This window comes from Sceloporus occidentalis, unplaced genomic scaffold (assembly GCF_023333645.1).
Source record: "Sceloporus occidentalis isolate IW3139 unplaced genomic scaffold, rSceOcc1.0.p SCAF_5, whole genome shotgun sequence".
NCBI classification, from domain to species: Eukaryota; Metazoa; Chordata; class Lepidosauria; order Squamata; family Phrynosomatidae; genus Sceloporus; species Sceloporus occidentalis.
Genome location: NW_028316985.1, coordinates 7195205 through 7214996, shown reverse-complemented (window position 1 = coordinate 7214996; position 19792 = coordinate 7195205). Strand labels below are relative to the sequence as shown.

The 19792-nt window shown below is 42.4% G+C and overlaps 1 protein-coding gene across 1 annotated transcript; it reads right to left on the bottom strand.

The window, feature by feature from the left end:
• Positions 1-235: 235 nt before the first annotated feature.
• On the bottom strand, positions 236-18946 carry LOC149311620 (interleukin-2 receptor subunit alpha-like). The gene is made up of 7 exons (XM_089526659.1): positions 18871-18946; positions 14636-14824; positions 7467-7583; positions 3437-3673; positions 1644-1724; positions 1325-1394; positions 236-316 (listed from the first exon to the last, which is right to left on the bottom strand). The coding sequence occupies exons 1-6, from the start codon at positions 18944-18946 to the stop codon at positions 1348-1350; spliced, it is 747 nt and encodes a 248-aa protein (XP_089382785.1). The 3' UTR covers positions 236-316; positions 1325-1347.
• Positions 18947-19792: the final 846 nt, after the last annotated feature.

The window sequence follows — 19792 nt, the reverse complement described above, 5'->3', positions numbered from 1 at the left end:
GAATCATGAAAAACAGGAAAAGGACTCTTTTGCAGGAGAGGACAGCCTGACATGCAAGAGTGAATATGGAAGAAGCAAAGTGAATGTGTATAGAGAAAAAGTTCTACAACTGTGTGCCACTCTTGAAAAGGCCCCATAGTATAGCTACCCACTGTAATTCGGATGGTGAAGGAACACCAAGCAGGACCTTGGAGGAGATATCAATGCACATGTAGGGTCATGCGTCAGACGCCTTGGACGGACATTGTTTTTTTCTGGTTTAGCAAGCATACAGACCAACGCAGCCTTTTCACAATCTTCAGCTGTATGTTTTTACCTTGTAAGGATACATTAAGTTAAAAGTTTTCAACATGCATGCCATCAAGAACATCCTTTCAAAATCTGTTATTCCACCTTTCTATCTTCTACTTTTGACATCAGACTACACATCTCCACTTGTGATGATTCCCCCAAGTATTAAGAGGCCTCTATACCCTAAATTATTATTTTCTTTTCTTATATCCCGCCTTTCTCCCAACATATTATTATTGTTATTGTTAATATTATTATTATGCTTTATTTATATAGCACTGTAGATTTATACAGTGCTTTAGGAATTAGAACATAGGGAATCAAAGCAGCTAAAGGCACCAGATACTGTCTGCTCTTGGAAGCTAAGCAGGGTCAGCTCTATTTAGTACTTAGATGGGACACTGGCAATAAATACCATGTGCTGTATGTAGGCCATATTTCAGAGGAAGGAACTGACTAAACCACCTCTGAATATTCCTTGCCTTAGAAAACCCTATGGAATTAATTGAGTTGTCATAAGTTGACAGGCGACTTGAAGGCACATAGGCACACACACAACTGCATATTACATCTTTGCATAAAACATTATAGCAGTTGTTACTAAGGTGCTGGTTTGTGCATATGAAGTAAAAGTGGCTTAGACCTCAGAGATGGCCCAAGTGTTTGGAAGAGTAAGGCAGCTCCCTGTGATAAGGTCCCCTTAGGGTCACCGTAAATCAGAAACAACTGTAAGGGGAAATATACGTTGGTATAACATTGTTAATATTGTATTGCACATACCACAGTACTGAGTTATAGATGGATTGAAGATATGGAAAGGATTGCATTAGAGATGTAGACTATGTGTAATTAAGACAACAATGGATTTAAAGTTTTTTTTTAACGTGGGAAAACAAAACAAAACAAAACGACTTGAAGGCACCTAACACACAAATAGCTTTATAAGGTAAAAAGTGTCCCAGACTTGGGAAAAAAATGGAATATAAATTAGACCAACCAATACACAGGAAAAACTCCTCTTGTTGCCCCTTACCATGCACATCTTATGAGGATTCCTTATAAAATGATGACAGCAGCCATTACAGCAGCACTGAACACAAATGCTAAAAGAAGGAACAAAAAGGTAAGCCTTTAAGAGATCACTCCCCTCCATTCAATATTCCAAATCTTTTTTACTATTAAACTGTTGTCCTGCCTTCCCAGTTAATGTTAGGGATCAAGGCAGTTACCCGGCCAGCTAACATTGACCCTATTTACAATACCTCATTGGGAGATCTACAGATATAGGATGGGATGGATGTGTTGCCATAAATGAGTGAATGAATAAACAAATTCATAAGAGTGCATTTTACCTTTCGTTACTTGCTCACTTGCAGGTGCTGAAGAGTAGTTTGGAGGCAAAGAGGCAAAATCTGGAAGAATTGTGTAGAAATCTAAGTTTTTTAAAAAAGCAACAATTCAGTTTTCAGACAGCTGTGTGAGCACCAAAAGGAAAAAGGAAAAAGCTAGCAACACGTTTAAGACTCCCTTTCTTTTAGCGTGAGCTTTTGTGGATTTAGTGAAATGGCTCATTTGCCTTAGAACACTATAATTCTAATAGTATTCAAAGGGCTAGCCATATTAGTCTGTATTAGCACAAAATGACATAAAGGCATGTGCGACAAACCAAGAAGAAGAAACGTCTACCATAATTCCACTATGTTTACATAAGTTTATGCTAGAAATTTCTTCTTCTTAGGATGCATCTACACTGTAGGAATAATGCAGTTTGACACCACTTTAAGTGTCGCTCCATCCGATAAAATCCTGGGATCTGTAGTTTACAAGGTCTTAGTTTACAAAGCCTTCTCTTTGCTGGTGCCTCACAAGACTGCAAATCCCAAGACTCTGTAGGATGGAGCCATGGCAGTTCAAGTGGTCTCAAACTGCATTATTTCTACAATGAAGATGTACCCCTAGTTTCAAATGATGATAAGATTTTTTTTAATTCAGAGAAGACAAAATTTGTCTTTCAAACCAGAAGGCCACCTCAGAAAAGCCATGTCCCTGTTGTTTAAAAACAAACAAACAAACTTTGGCAAAGTCCTAATACTCATCCAAGAAATGACTACAAAGAATACTTCCAAAATATGAAATGAATGACTGTGGAAATGACAACAATAGGCAGAACCTGGCAAAACTGACAGAGCTACATCTTGAGAACTCAAACTTCTTGAGAACTGCGACACAGAAATAACAGCCAGCTACTAGGACTTCTTCTGGACTAGAGATTCTGTCAGGAGTTGCATATGCTTTTGTCCTGACAATATATGTTGGGCTATATGATGATGGGTTATATAGCAGAAATAGTATTATTGAGAAGTGGTGAGCTCAGACCAAGGTATTGAGATAAAAACGGAAATGGGATAAGCTTGAATCAAGCCTGAACAAGGTCATTTCTTTGAACGTATCTGGTTATAACAACACAGAAAGGGCCAATATGGGAAAGAGAAGAGAAATGTGTTAATTAATTATATTGAATTATTGCACCACAAACAAACTCAGCAGGCAAAGTGAGAGAAACATGTTTCTTTTTCTTTCTCCCCATGATGTCAAAGCATTTTTGTTCTCTTCCAGTTGTAAAAGCATAGGAGAGGGTGGTTAAAATGGCCCTTTTGCCAAATGGATTTTTCCAGCTTGGCAAAAGGGACACTTTTATAACCACCTCCCACGTTTTTACGACTGGAAGAGAATGAAAGTGCTTCAATGTCATGTGGAGACAGAAAGCGAAATGGGCTTCTCTCCATTTGCCTGTCAGGTTTGTTTCTAACGTGATAAGGCTCCTGGAATTAAGCTTGTCTGAAATTTGAAACTGTGTGTAGTTTAAATAGACAACTCTAATGCTTGCTGGTCAGTTCTGACAATGAACGTCCCTGGTTTCTATAGTTTCTTTTTCTGAGGTTTAACTACTGAAGCCTGGTTTCTGAATTTGGTATCCTGCTGAACTTGACAGATTCCCATTGCTGGTCTTATAGGCCACAATAACTGAGACATGAACAATCTGGCCACTGACATGACTAACCTGGCCCAGAAATGAACCTAGAACTTTCTACAGGTAGGTATGCGCCCTGCCACTCCTCTCTTACTCTTCCTAACCTCTTCTTACCTGAGCTGAGCAGTGTTTTGGTTGTCCCCTCTGGAACACTACTGCTGTCATTTGTACAGTGCAGTGATAATTTGGACCATTCTACTCTTCCATTGGAATCCTCACAGGTGATGACTTCAGAAATGGGGGTCCATGCGCGATATCCATCAAGACATCTGTATTGCAGTTCTTGTCCCACTACATATTTAAACACTTTGGTTGTGGCATGTTTGAGTGGCTTGGGAACTCTACATACACCTGTAAAATGCAGGGGGAAAGATGGGCAAGCTTTTAGTCAGGAGAGGTATGAAGAGAGATCATGGTTTCTTAGCACGTTGGTTGTTGTTATGTGCCTTCAATTTTTTTCTGATTTATGGTGACCCAAAGGTGATCTTATACGGAGGTTTGCTGGAAAAATTTCTTCAGAGGGGTTTGCCATTGCCATCCTCTGAGGCTGAGAGATTGTGACTTGCCCAGGGTTACCCAGTGGGTTTCCATGACACATCAATATTTCGGTGTTCACTTTGCTTATGTATACAATAATTTATGTCAGAAGAAAAAACGCTTCCTAAAGGTTTATCAGGATGCTGACTTTTGTTAACATTGTTTTCACATAGCTTTTTGTAGGTTTTCCGGGCTGTGTGGGCATGTTCTAGAAGAGTTTATTCCTGATGTTTTGCCAGCATCTGTGGCTGGCATCTGCGGCCACAGATGCTGGTGAAATGTCAGGAATAAACTCTTCTAGAATATGGTCACATAGCCTGAAAAACCCTCAAAAGATTATGGATGCCAGCCATGAAACATTGTTTTCACACTTTGCTTGGGCATAGCCTGAAGTATTGGTTTTGGTTTTCTCAGTGCTCAACTCAAGTATTTAAGAGCTCTGAAGTTTGGCCCCTGTCCGACCAAGATGTGAGAATTTGCAGACACCTCATTTGCAAAAAAAGCAATGGGGCAGGCACTTCAGTGAGAGGTTTGATGCTCAGGACTTTTTGTTGTTGTTGTTTAAGTAAGAAAACTAACAGTGCCTCAGTCATTAATTTTAATTAATGTCTCAGTCAAGGCAATTTAAATTATCCCTTTTGGCTGCAGAGGAAGCAATTCCATTCCAAAGATAAATGCAGGCCATCATTCTTTGCTTGACACTGTGAACAGAGTTTTATGGTTCACACTACTATTTTCAAGAAGAGTTAGGGGCTAAACAGACTGGCGTTACACACTGGTGTGGGGGCAATGTGGGGTGTGGCATATGCATGCAGGCTACCCCCATGCTGGCATCATGCGTCTATGCCCAACCACACAGGGCATTACGGTACTCTGTTGGCACAATGCTTAGACACGCTGTGCCAAGGGAGCATTGAAAATTCTTCGCCATGGAGGCAAGGGCGCCTTTTTGCTGGTTCTAAAAGGAGCTGCATTTTGCCATTCTTTTTAGCACTGGCAAAGCACTGGATATTCTGTGGAAAAAAAAGAATGTCGTACAGTTGCCCCTCTGTTTTCACGGACTTGAGGTCTTCGGTTTTGATTATTCACAGGCGGCGACCTCCATTAAAGTTAATGGTGCACACGCCCGTGACCTGTGCACATGGCTGCACGCAGGAGCACGTTTTCGTTCAAAACTATGGGGCTTGAATATACGTGAATTTCCAAATTCACCGGGGGTGGTGGTGGAATGGATCCCCCCTTTGAATTCGGAGGGAGGACTGTATACTTATTTTCAACCTGTATCCTGAGAATTATAGCAATGGATAGAGCAATCAACAGGGACTTTTCCTTCATCTGTTTTCCCCCTAATTGTATGTATTACAGCATATGCTTTTTGTGGGATTTCACTTTATGTCTGAGGAAGTGGGTTCTCTGGCCTAGAAAAACTGAAGCCACAATGAATGTGGTAGCATTTAAGGCTCTTTCTTTGTTCTACTTAAAGTCTCTTTTTGGTGATGAGGAGTCTACATGTGTGTCTATATTTGGTACCAGTCTGTACCAAATCTGCACCCATCCCCTCCTTCTAATTTTCAACTTAGAAATGCTAGCAGTCAGGAATCTTTACAGGGAGCTATGCCAGTTCAGGATATATTGTAATTTACCTGAGAACCCCCCGCTCTCCCAAAACAGGGGTGTATCATACTTTAGCCATCACAGTACAGATCAAACTGGATCTGCAACCAAGGCAGAAGATGCATTTACAAGAAAATACTCCAGCTTGGAATATTCCTGTTCAGGATTTTAGCCAGGATACTCCAATCTATGCCTTACTTATTCTATGTATGTCCTGCCATTCCTTCAATGAACCAAAGGTGTCATGCATGGCTCTCTTCTTTGTATTTCACTTTCATGACAATTTGTTGGGGTAAGTCAGGCTAAGAGAGGGACTCTGACTAACCCAAGATCACTCTGTGAACTTTATGCTGCAGTAGGGGACAAGAAACCAGATCTCCCAATTTAGTTTTTCCTCAGTCTGCTGCTATTGCCCTCTTGTGCACAGATGATGCTGTTTTGGCTATATAATGATCCACACTTGGGCAATGGCTTTCCTGATGGTAAGAGCTGTTTGAGAGTGGAACACGCTGCCTTGGAATCTCCTTCTTTGGAGGTTTTTTAACAGAGGCTGGATGGCTATCTGTCAGATTGTTTAGACTGTGTCTTCTTGAAGAGCAAAGGGTTGGACTGGATGGCTCCAGTGGTCTTTTCCAACTCTATGAATCTATGAAATCTAAGTACAGTTGACCCTCCATATTTGTAGCTTTAGCTTTTTCGGATTTGATTATTCTCATATATATATATATATATGATTGATAGATTCTCTTTAGGAATCTCTAGGTCACTCTGCTGGATGTTGACCATACAGTCACACTGGAGAACCTAGAGATACCTAGAGAAAACACGTCTCTAGGCATTTGTAGGTCCTCCAGCACGATTCTATGTATCCCTCTGGCAGATGTGGACCATAGAATTGTGCCGGAGGTCCTAGGGATTTCTAGAGATGTATTCTCTCAGCTTAAAACAATAGAGTTTTTTTATTTGCATTTTCTCACTTTCACAGGAGTCTTGTGCCCCAAACTCCAGTGAAAGTGGAGGGACCACTGTAGTACCAATGCTGACTTCCATTTAGTACTAAGTTTGGTTTTCACCTATACGTTGCTAGGATGCGTCATTTCATTTGTTTGTTCATTCCCAGGTCTACATGTGTGATTTACTCCAAATTCCCTCTGGGCTCACTGTGTCCTGTTTACATGACAAAGGACCAAAACCCCTTGTTCATTATTATTATTATTATTACCTACATAAAATAGTATTTAAAAATATCTTTTACATAGTATTCCACATACAATATGTAAGAAATCACATTAATTATCCATTCTTAACTACCTTACCTAAATCTTATTCATATTAAACCATTTACTATTAACTAAACCGGTAATTTAAAAACAAAACATGTAAAATTATTATTAATATTTTCATTCTTCTGTCTTCTTTTCATCATATACTATTCATAACTCCACTAGTGTAATACTATTAATTTATCACTAATTCATTTCCCCCTCACTTTCCCAAATGCTCCCCATCACCAGAGCTTAATGTCTTCATATTATTCTACCCTCCAAAATTGTAACTCTTCCTATTGAGGTAAACCACCTTCCTCTTTTTACTAAAACCTTTTGTACAAATATTTTCCATATTGCTTCAAAATCATTTCTCTTCATTATTCCTTTTTTTAATCTTGATTTCACATGTTAACTTATCATTAATTGCCATTTGCCATATTTCTTTATACTAGTCTTGTATTTGCAGATCTCCCTGATATTTCCACTTTTTTGTGACACCTGCACAAGACATCATGGTCAATTCTTTTATCCTTTGACTACGTTGAATTGTTTTAAACTGTTAAAACAGTATCTTCCAACTCTATGATTCTATGAATCTCAAACATGCTAACATGGTTTTGACACTGTTTTTCATTTACTGTTTCCCAACCTGGTCTCATCAGATATCACACTGATATCAGGGGGCAGGGAGAAGACAATCTATTAAATTGACAAACAAATAAAACAAGAGTCTATTTTACCTTTCATCATTTGTTGAGTTGGGGTTTGGGAGCTGTTGGAACTTCCCTCACAGTCTCCGACTGAAGGCTGTTGTGCAGAGCGATGAATCAACTCCGAAGCGGCTGTGTAGAAACATAATTTAAGTAGGACAAATACATATGCGAAGGAATAGACAGCTATACCTGAGTTAACAAAGTGGAGGTGTTGTTTCCGTGGAGGTGTGGTCCTGTCTACACAAGGCAGAGCCAATGGCCCAATTTAACTGTGGACTGTCTTTGCATGGGAAGGGCAGCCCTGCAATGAATATTGGCTTTGTTGTTATTAACTGCCCTTGCGTCGATCTTGACCCATGGCGACCCTGCTGTTGAGACATCTCCAAGATTCCCTGTCCAACTGCTGAAACCTTTAATAGAGTTCATCCATCTAGCATGCAGCCTTCTGCTCTTTCAATATCCTTCCTATCATTATTGTCCCCTGCCCCCCAAGAATTCATGACTTCTCATGATGTGTCCAAAGTACAACAGCCTAAGCTTTGTCATCTTGGCTTCCAGGGATAGTTTAGGCTTGATCTGGTCCATGACCCATTAGTTTATTCTTTTGGCTATCCATGGAATCCTCAGCAATCTTCTCCAGCATCACGTCTCAAATGAGTTGATCCCTGCCTTAATCCAGTGTTAAAAAAAACCCTCACCTATAAGCAAATAATAGACAATTCAATTTTTAAAGAAAAAAATTTATAGAAGATTTGATTCATTGGTTTTGCAACCAATTGCCTCACTAATTGCATGTAGTTGCAAAATCAATCAATCAAATCTTCTATCTATCTATCTATCTATCTATCTATTTCACTGGCCAGGCTGCCTGGGCTGTTGCTTACATCAGTGATGACGCACAGATGATTGACATGCATTTTGAAGTGGTGCAAACTAGTAGGGACAACAATCATGCCAAAAAAGAAGCGATTACAAGGGGATAATGAAAATATCTGCTTTCATAGTGGGAATGACAAACCATTTGGAATCGATTTACCAACATGGAGCAAAGGTGAATCACACACCAGTTTAAATATAAGTGGGAATGACCCCTCGATGGCTGTTTACAATACCTCCCACAGTGCCACTGCAAGTCACTCTCTCTGAAGTCACAATGAGGCATCAATCCATATGATCGACACTGGGCACCTTATTTTCTTTACCTCAGAAGGAATGACTCATGCCAGTGATAGCAGGTGGCACAGTGGGGTACATGTGTGAACAGCTGCCTGGTGTCACCCTGGAGTACCCAGGTAATGGGGGGTGGATTTAGGGCAGCTTCGGGGGCAGAATACTTCAGGAACAGCCCAGCATATTCTAGCCACTGTAGACTCATCCTGTGAAACCAATAAATAATAGCTGTCTAGAAAAGTAAATTTGATTATGAAAGCCAGTGTGGTGCAGTGGTTTGGATGCTGGACTACAACTTGCGAAGTAGACTGAAGTCCACGAAAGCTCGTGCTGCCAATTTCTTTCTTTCAGTTAGTCTCAAAGGTGCTACAAGATTTCTCTGCATACTGATTCTACAGACTAACACGGCTATATCTTTGAATTTTACCACTTAGGAGATTGGGGTTCAATACCCCATTCGGTCATGATACCCATTGGTTGACCCTGGGCAAATCACATGCTTTTAGGCTCAGGAGAAGGCAATGGCAAACCTCCTCTGAACAAATATTGCCATGACAGGGTCTCCTTAGGGACAGCATAAGTCAGAAATGACATGAAGGCAAACAATAACAATAACAAATTAGGATGATAATGATGATGAGAGCCGTAATGCTCTAATACTAATTCTGGCAAAAGAAACAAAATTCAGTAGCAACGACAGTGGCTCTTTATGGTATCGGAGGATGGCAGAGTGCCCTCTCATAGCACAGAACTTTGCAGACTAGTTCCCTGAGGGTCACCAAAAGAGAAATTAAGGAGGGAGAAGAGTGCTTTTCCCATTTGTGGAGCTGCCAAAATTCAGGCATGTGGTTGTAGCAGCAATGGTGGCAGCACTGACAATTTCAGCAGGCACTGAAGCCAATGAGGACAGCAGGAGCTAGAAAAACAGCTGGTGTGTGTATGCACATACATGTAGCCTGCACAACTCAATTGTATGGATTCAGGTTTTGTTGTTGTTATTGTGTGCCTTGAAGTCGTTTCTGACTAATGGCGACTCCAGTTCTGTAAAGCTTTGAAAAAGGTTCCCCAGTTGTTAAATGACCCTCCTTGGCTCCTTTCGTGCCTTTGACAAAAGCCCCTGGCACAGAGAGTTTTGCTGGATAATGTCTGTGTGCCAAGCTGTGGTTAAAATGATAGGAGATTGGGTGGTTTTCAAAAGGGACATTTTAGAAGATACTAGTGGATTCAGGTAACCAGGAGCCAGAGGATAGCATACCACAAGAAGATGTTTGCCTGCAACCCAAAAGTGTCTGTGGTTAAGCCCAGTATTATCAGTTCAGCCCTTGGATTTCCTGGTAACACTGGGCTTAACCACAATTAAGTTGACAGAACAGCTAAGACAACTTTCCGTGTGATCTAGAAAAGTGTGGTCTGCTACAGAGCCACTTTCTCAGGGTCACATATTAGCGGGTGGTGTTGTAGCTGTGGTAGAGCATATGCTTTGTCTATATGAAGTCTCATGTTCAATAGATAACATCTCTGGTTAGGGCTGGAAGAATTCTTGTCTGAAACCCAGGAGCGCCCATCCATTAAGAACCCAAGCCCTCCCTCCAGTCCATCTGCCTTGGTCCAGGCCTTGGAGGTAGAGAGGAACTGCTGGACCTCTTACTCTTCCCCGCCACCACTCTCTTTTCCTTCTGTGTCATGTCTTTTTAGATTGTAAGCCCGAGGGCAGGGATCCGTCTAACTAAAAAGATTTTATGTACAGCGCTGTGTAAATTTACAGTGCTTCATAAATAATGGTTAATAATAACAATCACACTCATCATTGAGCAGAATTCTTCTTCCCTGCAATTAACATGTTCCCCCTCCCACAGTGGGATTTCTCAGCAACACATGCCTCCTCAATTTCACTTGCAAATTAAGTATAGCTAAGGAACCTGAAATCAGACATGAAAATCAATACATAGATGAGGAAAATCACATGCTACAATAAACAGACATCTTTCACCACTTGGAGGAGCACTAACATTAAAAATAGAGGTTGAAAAGTAAGTACCACTCCCAGAATCGCAGTTGTAGTTAATGCAACCAAGTGACTTTTCCAAGCTCTAACTAAATATGATGTTCATTAGTCCAATTTTTTTGTATTTAATAATAAGAGTCATCCTCTCAATGTATATTATTATTGCAAAGTCAAAGGCTTTCATGGCCAGAATCCATTGTTTTTTTGTGGGTTTTTTTGGGCCCTGTGGCCATATTCTAGAAGAGTTTATGCCTGATATTTTGCCTACATCTGTGGCATTCTCTGAAGATGCCAGCCACAGCTGCTGGCAAAACGTCAGGAATAAACTCTTCTAGAACATGGCCACATAGCCCAAAAAAACCCACCAAAAACTATTATCATCATCATCATCATCATCATCATCATCATCATCATCAATTTATTTATATCCCATCCTTTCCCCAAGACTGAGACTCAGGGCAGCCTACAACATTAAAAAAAATACAATTAAAAACATACAAAAAAGTACATTAAAATAGAATTAAATTACTACAATAATTAAAACAAATTACATATTAAAATATCAAATACTTTTAAAAGATAAAAATGTTTAAAATACATTACAGTAATATAGCACCCCAGGCCATACTTTAAAAACTTTCTGTTTCGAAAGCCTATCTGAAGAGGAAGGTCTTCACCTGTCGGTGGAAGGCTATCAAAGAAGAGGCCGTTCTGGTCTCCCCGGAAAGGGAGTCCCAGAGTCTAGGGGCAGGCATGGAAAAGGCTCTCTCTTGTGTTGCCACCAACTGGTGGTGGGACGGAGAGAAGGGCCTCCCCTGAGGATCTCAGAGCCCAGGCTGGCTCATATAGGGAGAGGCAGTCTGCCAAATAGTCTGGACCAGAACCATATAGGGCTTTATAGGTCATCAAAGTGCTGGTGATTGTGCTTGGAAACAAACTGGCAGCCAGTGGAGCTGTTTCAAGAGGGGCGTCGTATGATCTCTATAACCTGCCCGTTAGCAGCTTGGCTACAGCTCTTTGGACCAGCTGAAGTTTCTGAACACTCTTCAAAGGCAGCCCCTTGTAGAGTACATTGCAGTAGTCCAAATGGGATATAACCAAGGCATCTCAAGGAATGGGCACAGTTGGCAAACAAGTTTATTGAAAAAGCCCTCCCTCGACCCCCTGGTACATAATAATTATCGGCCAGTGTCACTGCTGCCATTTCTGGGAAAGGTGATCGAGAGGGCGGTTGCAATCCAGCTTCAGGCGGTCTTGGATGAAACGGATTATCTAGACCCATTTCAAACTGGCTTTCGGGCGGGTTACGGGGTTGAGACGGCCATGGTCGCCTTGGTCGATGATCTCCGTCTGGGCATTGACAGGGGAAGCGTGTCCCTGTTGGTGCTCTTGGACATCTCAGCGGCTTTCGATACCATAGACCATGGTATCCTTCTGGGGCGCCTGGCAGAGGTGGGAATCGGGGGCACTGCGCTCCAGTGGTTCCGGTCCTACCTCTCCGGGAGGTCCCAGATGGTGCAGCTGGGAGACGTGTGCTCCGATGAGAGGGCCCTTAAAACTGGGGTCCCTCAAGGAGCCATTCTGTCTTCCATGCTATTTAACATTTACATGAAACCGCTGGGAGAGATCATCCGGAGACATGGGGCGCGGGGTTATCAGTACGCTGATGACACCCAAATAATTTTCTCTATGTCTCCGACTGATGCAGTGACTGAGGATGGCGTCTCTCCTCTCGTGGCCTGTCTGGAGTCAGTAATGGGCTGGATGAGGGAAAACCGACTCAAGCTGAATCCAGAGAAAACGGAGGTACTCGTGATAGGTTCCCCTGGTCCAGGAATGGCGGTGGTTCCACCTGTCCTGAACGGGGTCACGCTCCCTGTGAAGGACTCCGTGCGCAGTCTGGGGGTGCTTCTTGATTCGTCCCTTCACCTGACTGCTCAGGTGAATGCGACGGTCAAGAGCACCTGTTACCAGCTTCGGCTTATCCGCCAGCTGCGCCCATACCTGGCCCAGAGGGACCTTGAAACTGTGGTACATGCCCTGGTAACCTCAAGACTGGATTTCTGCAATGCACTCTACATGGGGCAACCCTTATACCAAACCCGGAAGCTACAAATGGTGCAGAATATGGCAGCCAGGCTGGTCACTGGCACGTCCAGGGCCAGCCATATAACACCAGTATTAAAAGAGCTCCATTGGCTGCCCATTCGCTTCCGGGCACAATATAAGGTGTTGGTAATGACCTATAAAGCCCTAAATGGCTTGGGCCCAGGATACCTGAAGGACCGCCTCTCCCCATATATTCCGTCCCGCACCCTCAGAACATCTGGGCAGCAGCTACTCAGGGTTCCCGGGGCTAGGCTAGTCTCCACCTCCAGGAAGACATTTTCCACCGCCGCCCCGGCCCTTTGGAATACGCTGCCCATGGAGCTCCGCTCGGCCACCTCCCTGGCCAAATTCAAAAAGGATTTAAAGACCTTCCTTTTTACAAGCGCATTCCCCGATTAAGAGCCCTATGTGCCTCCTTCCCGCCTCTCTAGCAAAGGGACCAGCTAACTCGGGGCTTTTTGTTCTGTTTATGGTAATTTGTTTTAATGCTTTGTCTTGTTTTTAATATGTATTGTATTTTTTGTAAATGTTGTACACCGCCCTGATCTGAGGAAGGGCGGTATAGAAATAAAATTTTTATTTATTTATTATTATTATTAAATGTGCAAAAGCACTCCTGGTCACAGGAGAGACCTGGCCCTCCAGGTTGAAAGCTGAGTCCAAGAGTACCCCCAAACTGTGAACCTGCGTCTTCAGGAGGAATGTGACCCCATCCAACACAGGCTGGATCTGTATTCTCTGATCTGCCTCTGACTGACCAGGAACACCTCTGTCTTGTCTGGATTAATTTTTTCAACTTGTTTCCCCATTGGTGCTATGTCTACTAACTTCCCTATCCATTCTTTAATAATAAGAGTCAATCTTCTCAATGAGGGGGGTCTGGAGAACAGAATGTGAGAAGAGGTTTTCTCAGCTGTGTTCAGGTAAAGATTTTCTTTTCTTATCTGCCTGGCAAGCAGAAGTAGGATTTAAGTAAGGTAAGAACATCACAATGATAGCTCTGTAGATGATGGAAGTTCATCAGATGTAAGTTGTTTTGTGTCTGTGCTCTGAAGACAGGAGCTTCCTTCTTATGAAATTGGTTTAGCTGTTCCCAAAGAAAAGTTCCCTAACTCAGAACAGATTGACCTTTCATCCATTGTTCCACATGCACTTTTGGAATTTCCTCTTTGCTGTTATTGTATCCATAATCAGTTGCAAGGCTTGGAAAATGTCCTGTTTTGGACTCCCACTCTCAGAATCCCCCAGCCAACATGCCATGGTAGTCCCTCAAAAGTAACTTTTCCCAAGCTCTGGGCAGTTAATATCCAAATAGGTTACACATGTCTTCAAAGAAGATTGTCTTTGGCATGACTTATCAGACATGAATACGAAATGTATTAGAAGACTCGGTGTCTTTACAAAAACAACACATTGTTAAAAATGTTAGAAACCAAAGTGTCAACAATACAAAAAAAAATGTCTGCCAACAGATCTGAAAAAAGTGAACAGAAGACAAAAATCTATTACAGTTGGCCGTCTGCATTTGCAGCTTTGACTTTTGTAGATTTTATTATTCATAGATTTGATTAATATGTTCTCTCTAGGAATCTCCAGTCTCTCCGATACGACTCTGTGGTCAACATCAGCCAGAAGTCATGCTGGAGAACCGAGATATTTCTAGAGAGAGCACTTCTCGTCTAGGCATTTGTAGGACCTATAGCTCAATTCTATGGTCAACTTCTAGCCAATGTTGATCATAGAGTTGTGCTGGAGGACCTAGAAATTCCTAGAGAGAGATTTTCTCAGGTTAAAACAAAAATAGTGTTTTTGTTATTTGCAGTTATTCCCCTTGTGCTCCTAACCCCAGTGAACGTGGAGGGCCCACTGTAATTCCTCCAGAAATGTAACTTCTTACCTGTGCAAACAGGAGGAGAACGGCAGGTCCACTGAGCTTGGGCAGATCGATTCTCACAGTTAATATTGTTGCCTTTGCCTGCTGGCCTCTTAAAACCAGCCTGACATTCATACCGTAAACGCGTCCCCACGACATACCACTCTGCAAAGTACTCAGCAAATCCAATTGTCTTGGGAGTGGGGCATTCTCCTGAAATGGGAAACAAGATGTGTGTAGACAGAAGGCTCTCATGATGTGGAAGCTCTGGAGATTAGAAGAACACACCTACAGTTTACGTCAGAGTTTTGGAGTCTTTTAAAGCTCTTCAGCGCTAGCTGGTTAAAATGTCTTTAATAATGACTGAAGCAAATGTTAAAGCTCTGGTTCCCATTTTTCTTCTAAACAGTTTGTTGGTGATTTGAAGTCGAAGGCTTTCATGGCCAGCATCCATAGTTTTTTGTGGGTTTTTCAGGCTATGTGGCCATGTTCTAGAAGAGTGTATTCCTGACGTTTTGCCAGCATCTGTGTCTGGCACCTTCAGAGAATGCATTATGTCATCTGCACACCAGGAATGGGAACTGGACCTTTAGGAACAGTCCTTTTAGCTTCTTATATCAGGGAAGCATTTTTAGCTGCTTTGCTGTCCTTTAAACCAGCAAACACCATGTCCAGTGCAGGTTGCTGGAGAGCACTATTTCAGTCGGAAGTTGCCTAAGTAAAGACACTCCTGACATCAATATAAAGTAATGCTAAGACGGAAAGGACTGAAGGGGTTAAAAAGCAGACTCTAAGAAAGGAATTTTATTTGCCTGATCTAAAGAATAAACATGTTCATTACAGTCTGAAGGTTAAAGAAGAAATGAAAAGAAGAGGTTTGATTCTGGCCAAAAGTACAGAGAGCTCTGTGAAGATACTAAAAGATTAAAAAGAGACTGTGACACATCAAGAGGAGTAATGGCAAAGAAATGATTCACTTCCTCTTGTAGTTTGACAGCTGTCAAAATGTCTAGAGGACAAGAGCCAGAAGTGGGCAAGCTCTATCTGCACAGGGACCACAAATGAATAATCCGTTGAGAGGTGAGCCAGATGAGCATGAACCTGAAGAGTGAATTGAAGAAGGGTCTGAAAAATTGTCTGAGAGTTGGGTTAAAGATGGAACTGAAAAACAGAAGAAATTCATTGGCACAAATATCTACAGAGATGCAACAGATGAATGAGAAATTGACAACTTTGGAAGACAGTACACAAAAACTGGAAAAGATTTTGTTGTTGTTGTTAACCACCCTTGAGTCAATCTTAACTCATGGTGACCCTGTGGATGAGACATCTCTAAGACTCCCTATCCTCCACTGCTGTGCTCAGGTCCTGTACATTGATACCCATGACTTCCCTAATTGAATCTATCCATCTTGTTTAGGGTCTTCCTCTTTTTCTACATCCTTCCACCTTTCCTAGCATTATTGTCTTTTCTAATGAGTTGTGCCTTCATGATGTGGATGAAGTACAACAGCCTCAGTTTGATCATCTTGGGCTAAAGATTTCAAAAAAGTCTGTACTGCAAATGTGATCCTGCAATGATGCTACTTCCTTCCGTACTGCCCCACTGTCACAGTAGCCAACAGGATTCAAGAATTAAAGCTGCTAAATGCCCTTCAGACAGGGTGGCCAGTGGAAAAAGAGCAGGGCTCTTGTGTGCTTGTTGTGTGCCTTCAAGTCATTTCTGACTTATGACAACCCTAAGGTGAGCCAATCATGGGGTTTTCCTGGTAGGTTTGTTCAAAAGAAGTTTTCCATGGTCATCCTCTGAGGCTCAGAGAGTGTGACTTGCCCAAAATCACCCAGCAGGTTTCATGACTGAGCTAGAAATCAAACCCTGGTCTCCAGAGTCATAGTTCACCATTCAAACCACTATGCTACACTGGATCTCCAGACTCCTGTACCCTAAAGATTTGTTTAGAAGAAGGAATTTCAGCATGGATGGTTTGTTACTTGCTGAAATTCCCTTTTCTGTCCAACTGTTAAAGGTATGGAAACTCTGTCCTCTTTCATGGGCCTCCCTTACCTTTCAAACAAACAACATTTCATCTCAGAACTGAAATATGAGTCTTCTAGGTGAGTCATCTGACTGAAACTGCCCTATACAACTAGCAGTTTGGGCAAGGAGGGGGGGATGGCTTCGTGGCATATCAGCTTTGAAAGGTCTGAAAGTTCAAACGAGATTCCATCTCCTGGTTCCGTTAAAGAGCCGTTTGAAATACTCACCCTGAGGTGTCTGGCTTTAAGAGAAAGTGCAAGTACAAGGAGTTTTGGTATGATCACCGTTCACTCTTTTTACAATCTGTGGCTAATAAGTGTGGTTAAACTATTTTCAGTACTACAGCAGATCTGAAACAGTCACAGCCTACTTGTAAAGGAGGGGAGTATTCACAGAATCATAGGATCTTAGAGTTGGGAGGGACTGAAAAGGCCATGTAGTCCAACCCCCTGCTGTGCAAGAATACGCACCTGAGGCACGTCTGAAAGATGCCAATCCAACCTCTGTTTAAAGACCATCAAAGAAGGAGGGTCCACTGCCCTTTGAGGTAGTCTAATCCACTATTGAACAGATCTTACTGTCAAGACATTCTTCCTAATGTTTAGGTGGCATATCTTTTCTTGAACAGTGGTCCCTCCACATTCGCTGGGTTAGGGGTGAAGGACCCTTGTGAATGTGGAAAAAATGCAAATAAAAAACCACTGTTCTTTTTACCTGAGAGAACACCTCTGTAGGAATCTCCAGCTCTTCCAGTGCAACTCCATGGTCAACATCTGCCAGAAGCTGAACATAGAATCATGCTAGAGAACCCACAAATGCCTTGAGAACTGTTTTTTTAAAAAAAGAACTTCTATCTTGTATTGAAGGCTTGTTTTCTGCTGCTGTAGAGACTTGGGTGCAAAGCAATGGATTCAAGCTGAAGGAAAAGAGATTTCTCCTAAACATCAAGAAGAGCTTCCTGACAGCAATAGTGTGGTGGGTCTCCTTCTTTGGAGGTTTTTAAGCAGAGGCTGGATGACCATATGCTGGGAGAGCTTTGGCTGTATATTCCTGTATGGCAGGTGACTGATTCGATGGCCCTTATCATCTTTTCCAAATCTATGATTCTACCAGGAGCGCAAAGTACAACATTGTTTGGAGGCTGCATGATTCCACCCTGCGGACTTTTCACACCGCACAGAGGAAGTACTAGTGGGCCACTTTTGACTGTCATGGTTGCATTCTATAGAATTCTAGGGTGTGTAGTTCAGCATACCCTCCAGCTGTCATGATATGGCAGATACCCTACTAATAATCCTCCATCATCCTATTTTGTCAGCTTTTAAAATGTCACAGTTTTTCTCTCCTCTCCCCACTTTCCCACTCAGGTTACTTCAGTAGCTACAAACTAAGTTCAGAGTGCATAAGTAGTTTGCACTTACATAACTAAACAGAGGGGAGAAAGGAGAGGAATCTTGCTCCTCCTTGTAGACTCAGGCAAAAGCAAACTGCTCCAAAAGCAAAGTCCTAGCTTGTGTGTGCTTATTCATTAAATTTTTTTGCCATTTTTACCAAACGTTGATATTGTTCAGTCACATATTCCCCAGTTTTCATCTGTGAAATGTTGGAGGATATGGTTTAAATACCCCTCCATTGTGAAATCATAGGCAACTACTGCTGTCACCCCAAGGCTCAGAGCAACCAGGCCAATGGTCCCTCAGCTGTAGATCAGGCCACCGTGGAAGAGAAAGACTCCAGTTTACACGCTGCCAATAGCCAAAGGGATTGTGTGTCCTAGATTGTTCTGGTCCATGGACCTTGTTTGTAAATCTGAAAAGGGGTTTTGCAAAGCTTGCAACCATCCAGATACTGGTAAAATACAACTCAAATTGTCATCGGGGGCCATTCTACACTTCACAATTATAGCACTTTGATTTCACTGTAACTACCATGGCAACACCAAATGAAGTCCTGGGATTTGTGGAAGGGAGAGGCCCCCAGGAGTTTGTGGTGATGTGCCAACAGTGTCTCTGCCAGCCTCCTTGCCAGCTCTAGTTGGGTAGACAGGGTCTTTCCCAGGACTTTCGCTCTCTGGGAGTCCCGTTCTATCAGCCGAGAGGTGGCCCAGTACATTGTACACTGAAAGGCAGACACCTCCCTCTGAGGTGTCACCCAGTTCATCCTGTACCCCCTAGATACCCCAAATATCAGCAAATGGCAACTGCAAGGTTCTGCTACTTACCTTTTCCAGCCCCTAATGCAGACTGGAATGCTCCCCAAATCAAGACTAATCCAAATCCAGTGCAGAAGCTGCTCATATCTTCTAGTATTTTTAAAGACGTAAAAGGCTCTTTTCGGGGTTTTATTCCACCAACTGCTTGGGAGGCAATGAATCTTTCTACTGCAGGACCACAGGAAGAAGCCTAGATAATGGTTTATTGTCTCGAGTTTGATCAGAATCTCTTTTCAACTTCCCCTCCCTCCACCTCTGTGTAGTTGAAACTCTTCTCCTCAGGTGTGAGGACTACTCATCCAGGAAGTTAGATATTTTTTAAAAAACACACACATACAAAAAGTACCATATAGATTAGCCACAGTTTAGAGGAAGTGGTTTTCCCTGTGCGGTTGGCATCCTGCGAGTGGCTTTGGCCTGCCAACTGGACACAATTCGAGCAACTATCCGCTCACGACAAGCAAAGTCTATGTGTGACTATTTCACTATGCCATTGTATTTAATGGAACTTCAGCATCCATGGATTTTGGTATCCCCAGGGGGTCCTGAGAACCAAACCTCAGCAGATACCAAGGACCCACTGTAAATGAAAATAAATACAGACTGAAAGGCATGCTGGGAAGGGCATAGGACAGGGAGGCAAGGCTATGGAGGCCAGCATGTGGAAGACGGAGGCTGGGACAGAAGCAGTACTGTGGAGATTTGGAAGTCTGTATATTTGCATTTTAATGCAATTGTGGCACCTTACGAGCCTGGTGTGATAAAGTCCTTTGCCTCTGCTATTGTAAAATAAGTGGAAGTCAATTGATCTACTGAAGAGCATCCATGGATCTATCCTGGATCTGTCTTCTGCCCAATGTTCTGTCAAAATTTTTTGTCACTTGCCAAAGGATTACATGAGTAGTTGTAGTAATAACTGGACCACATTTTC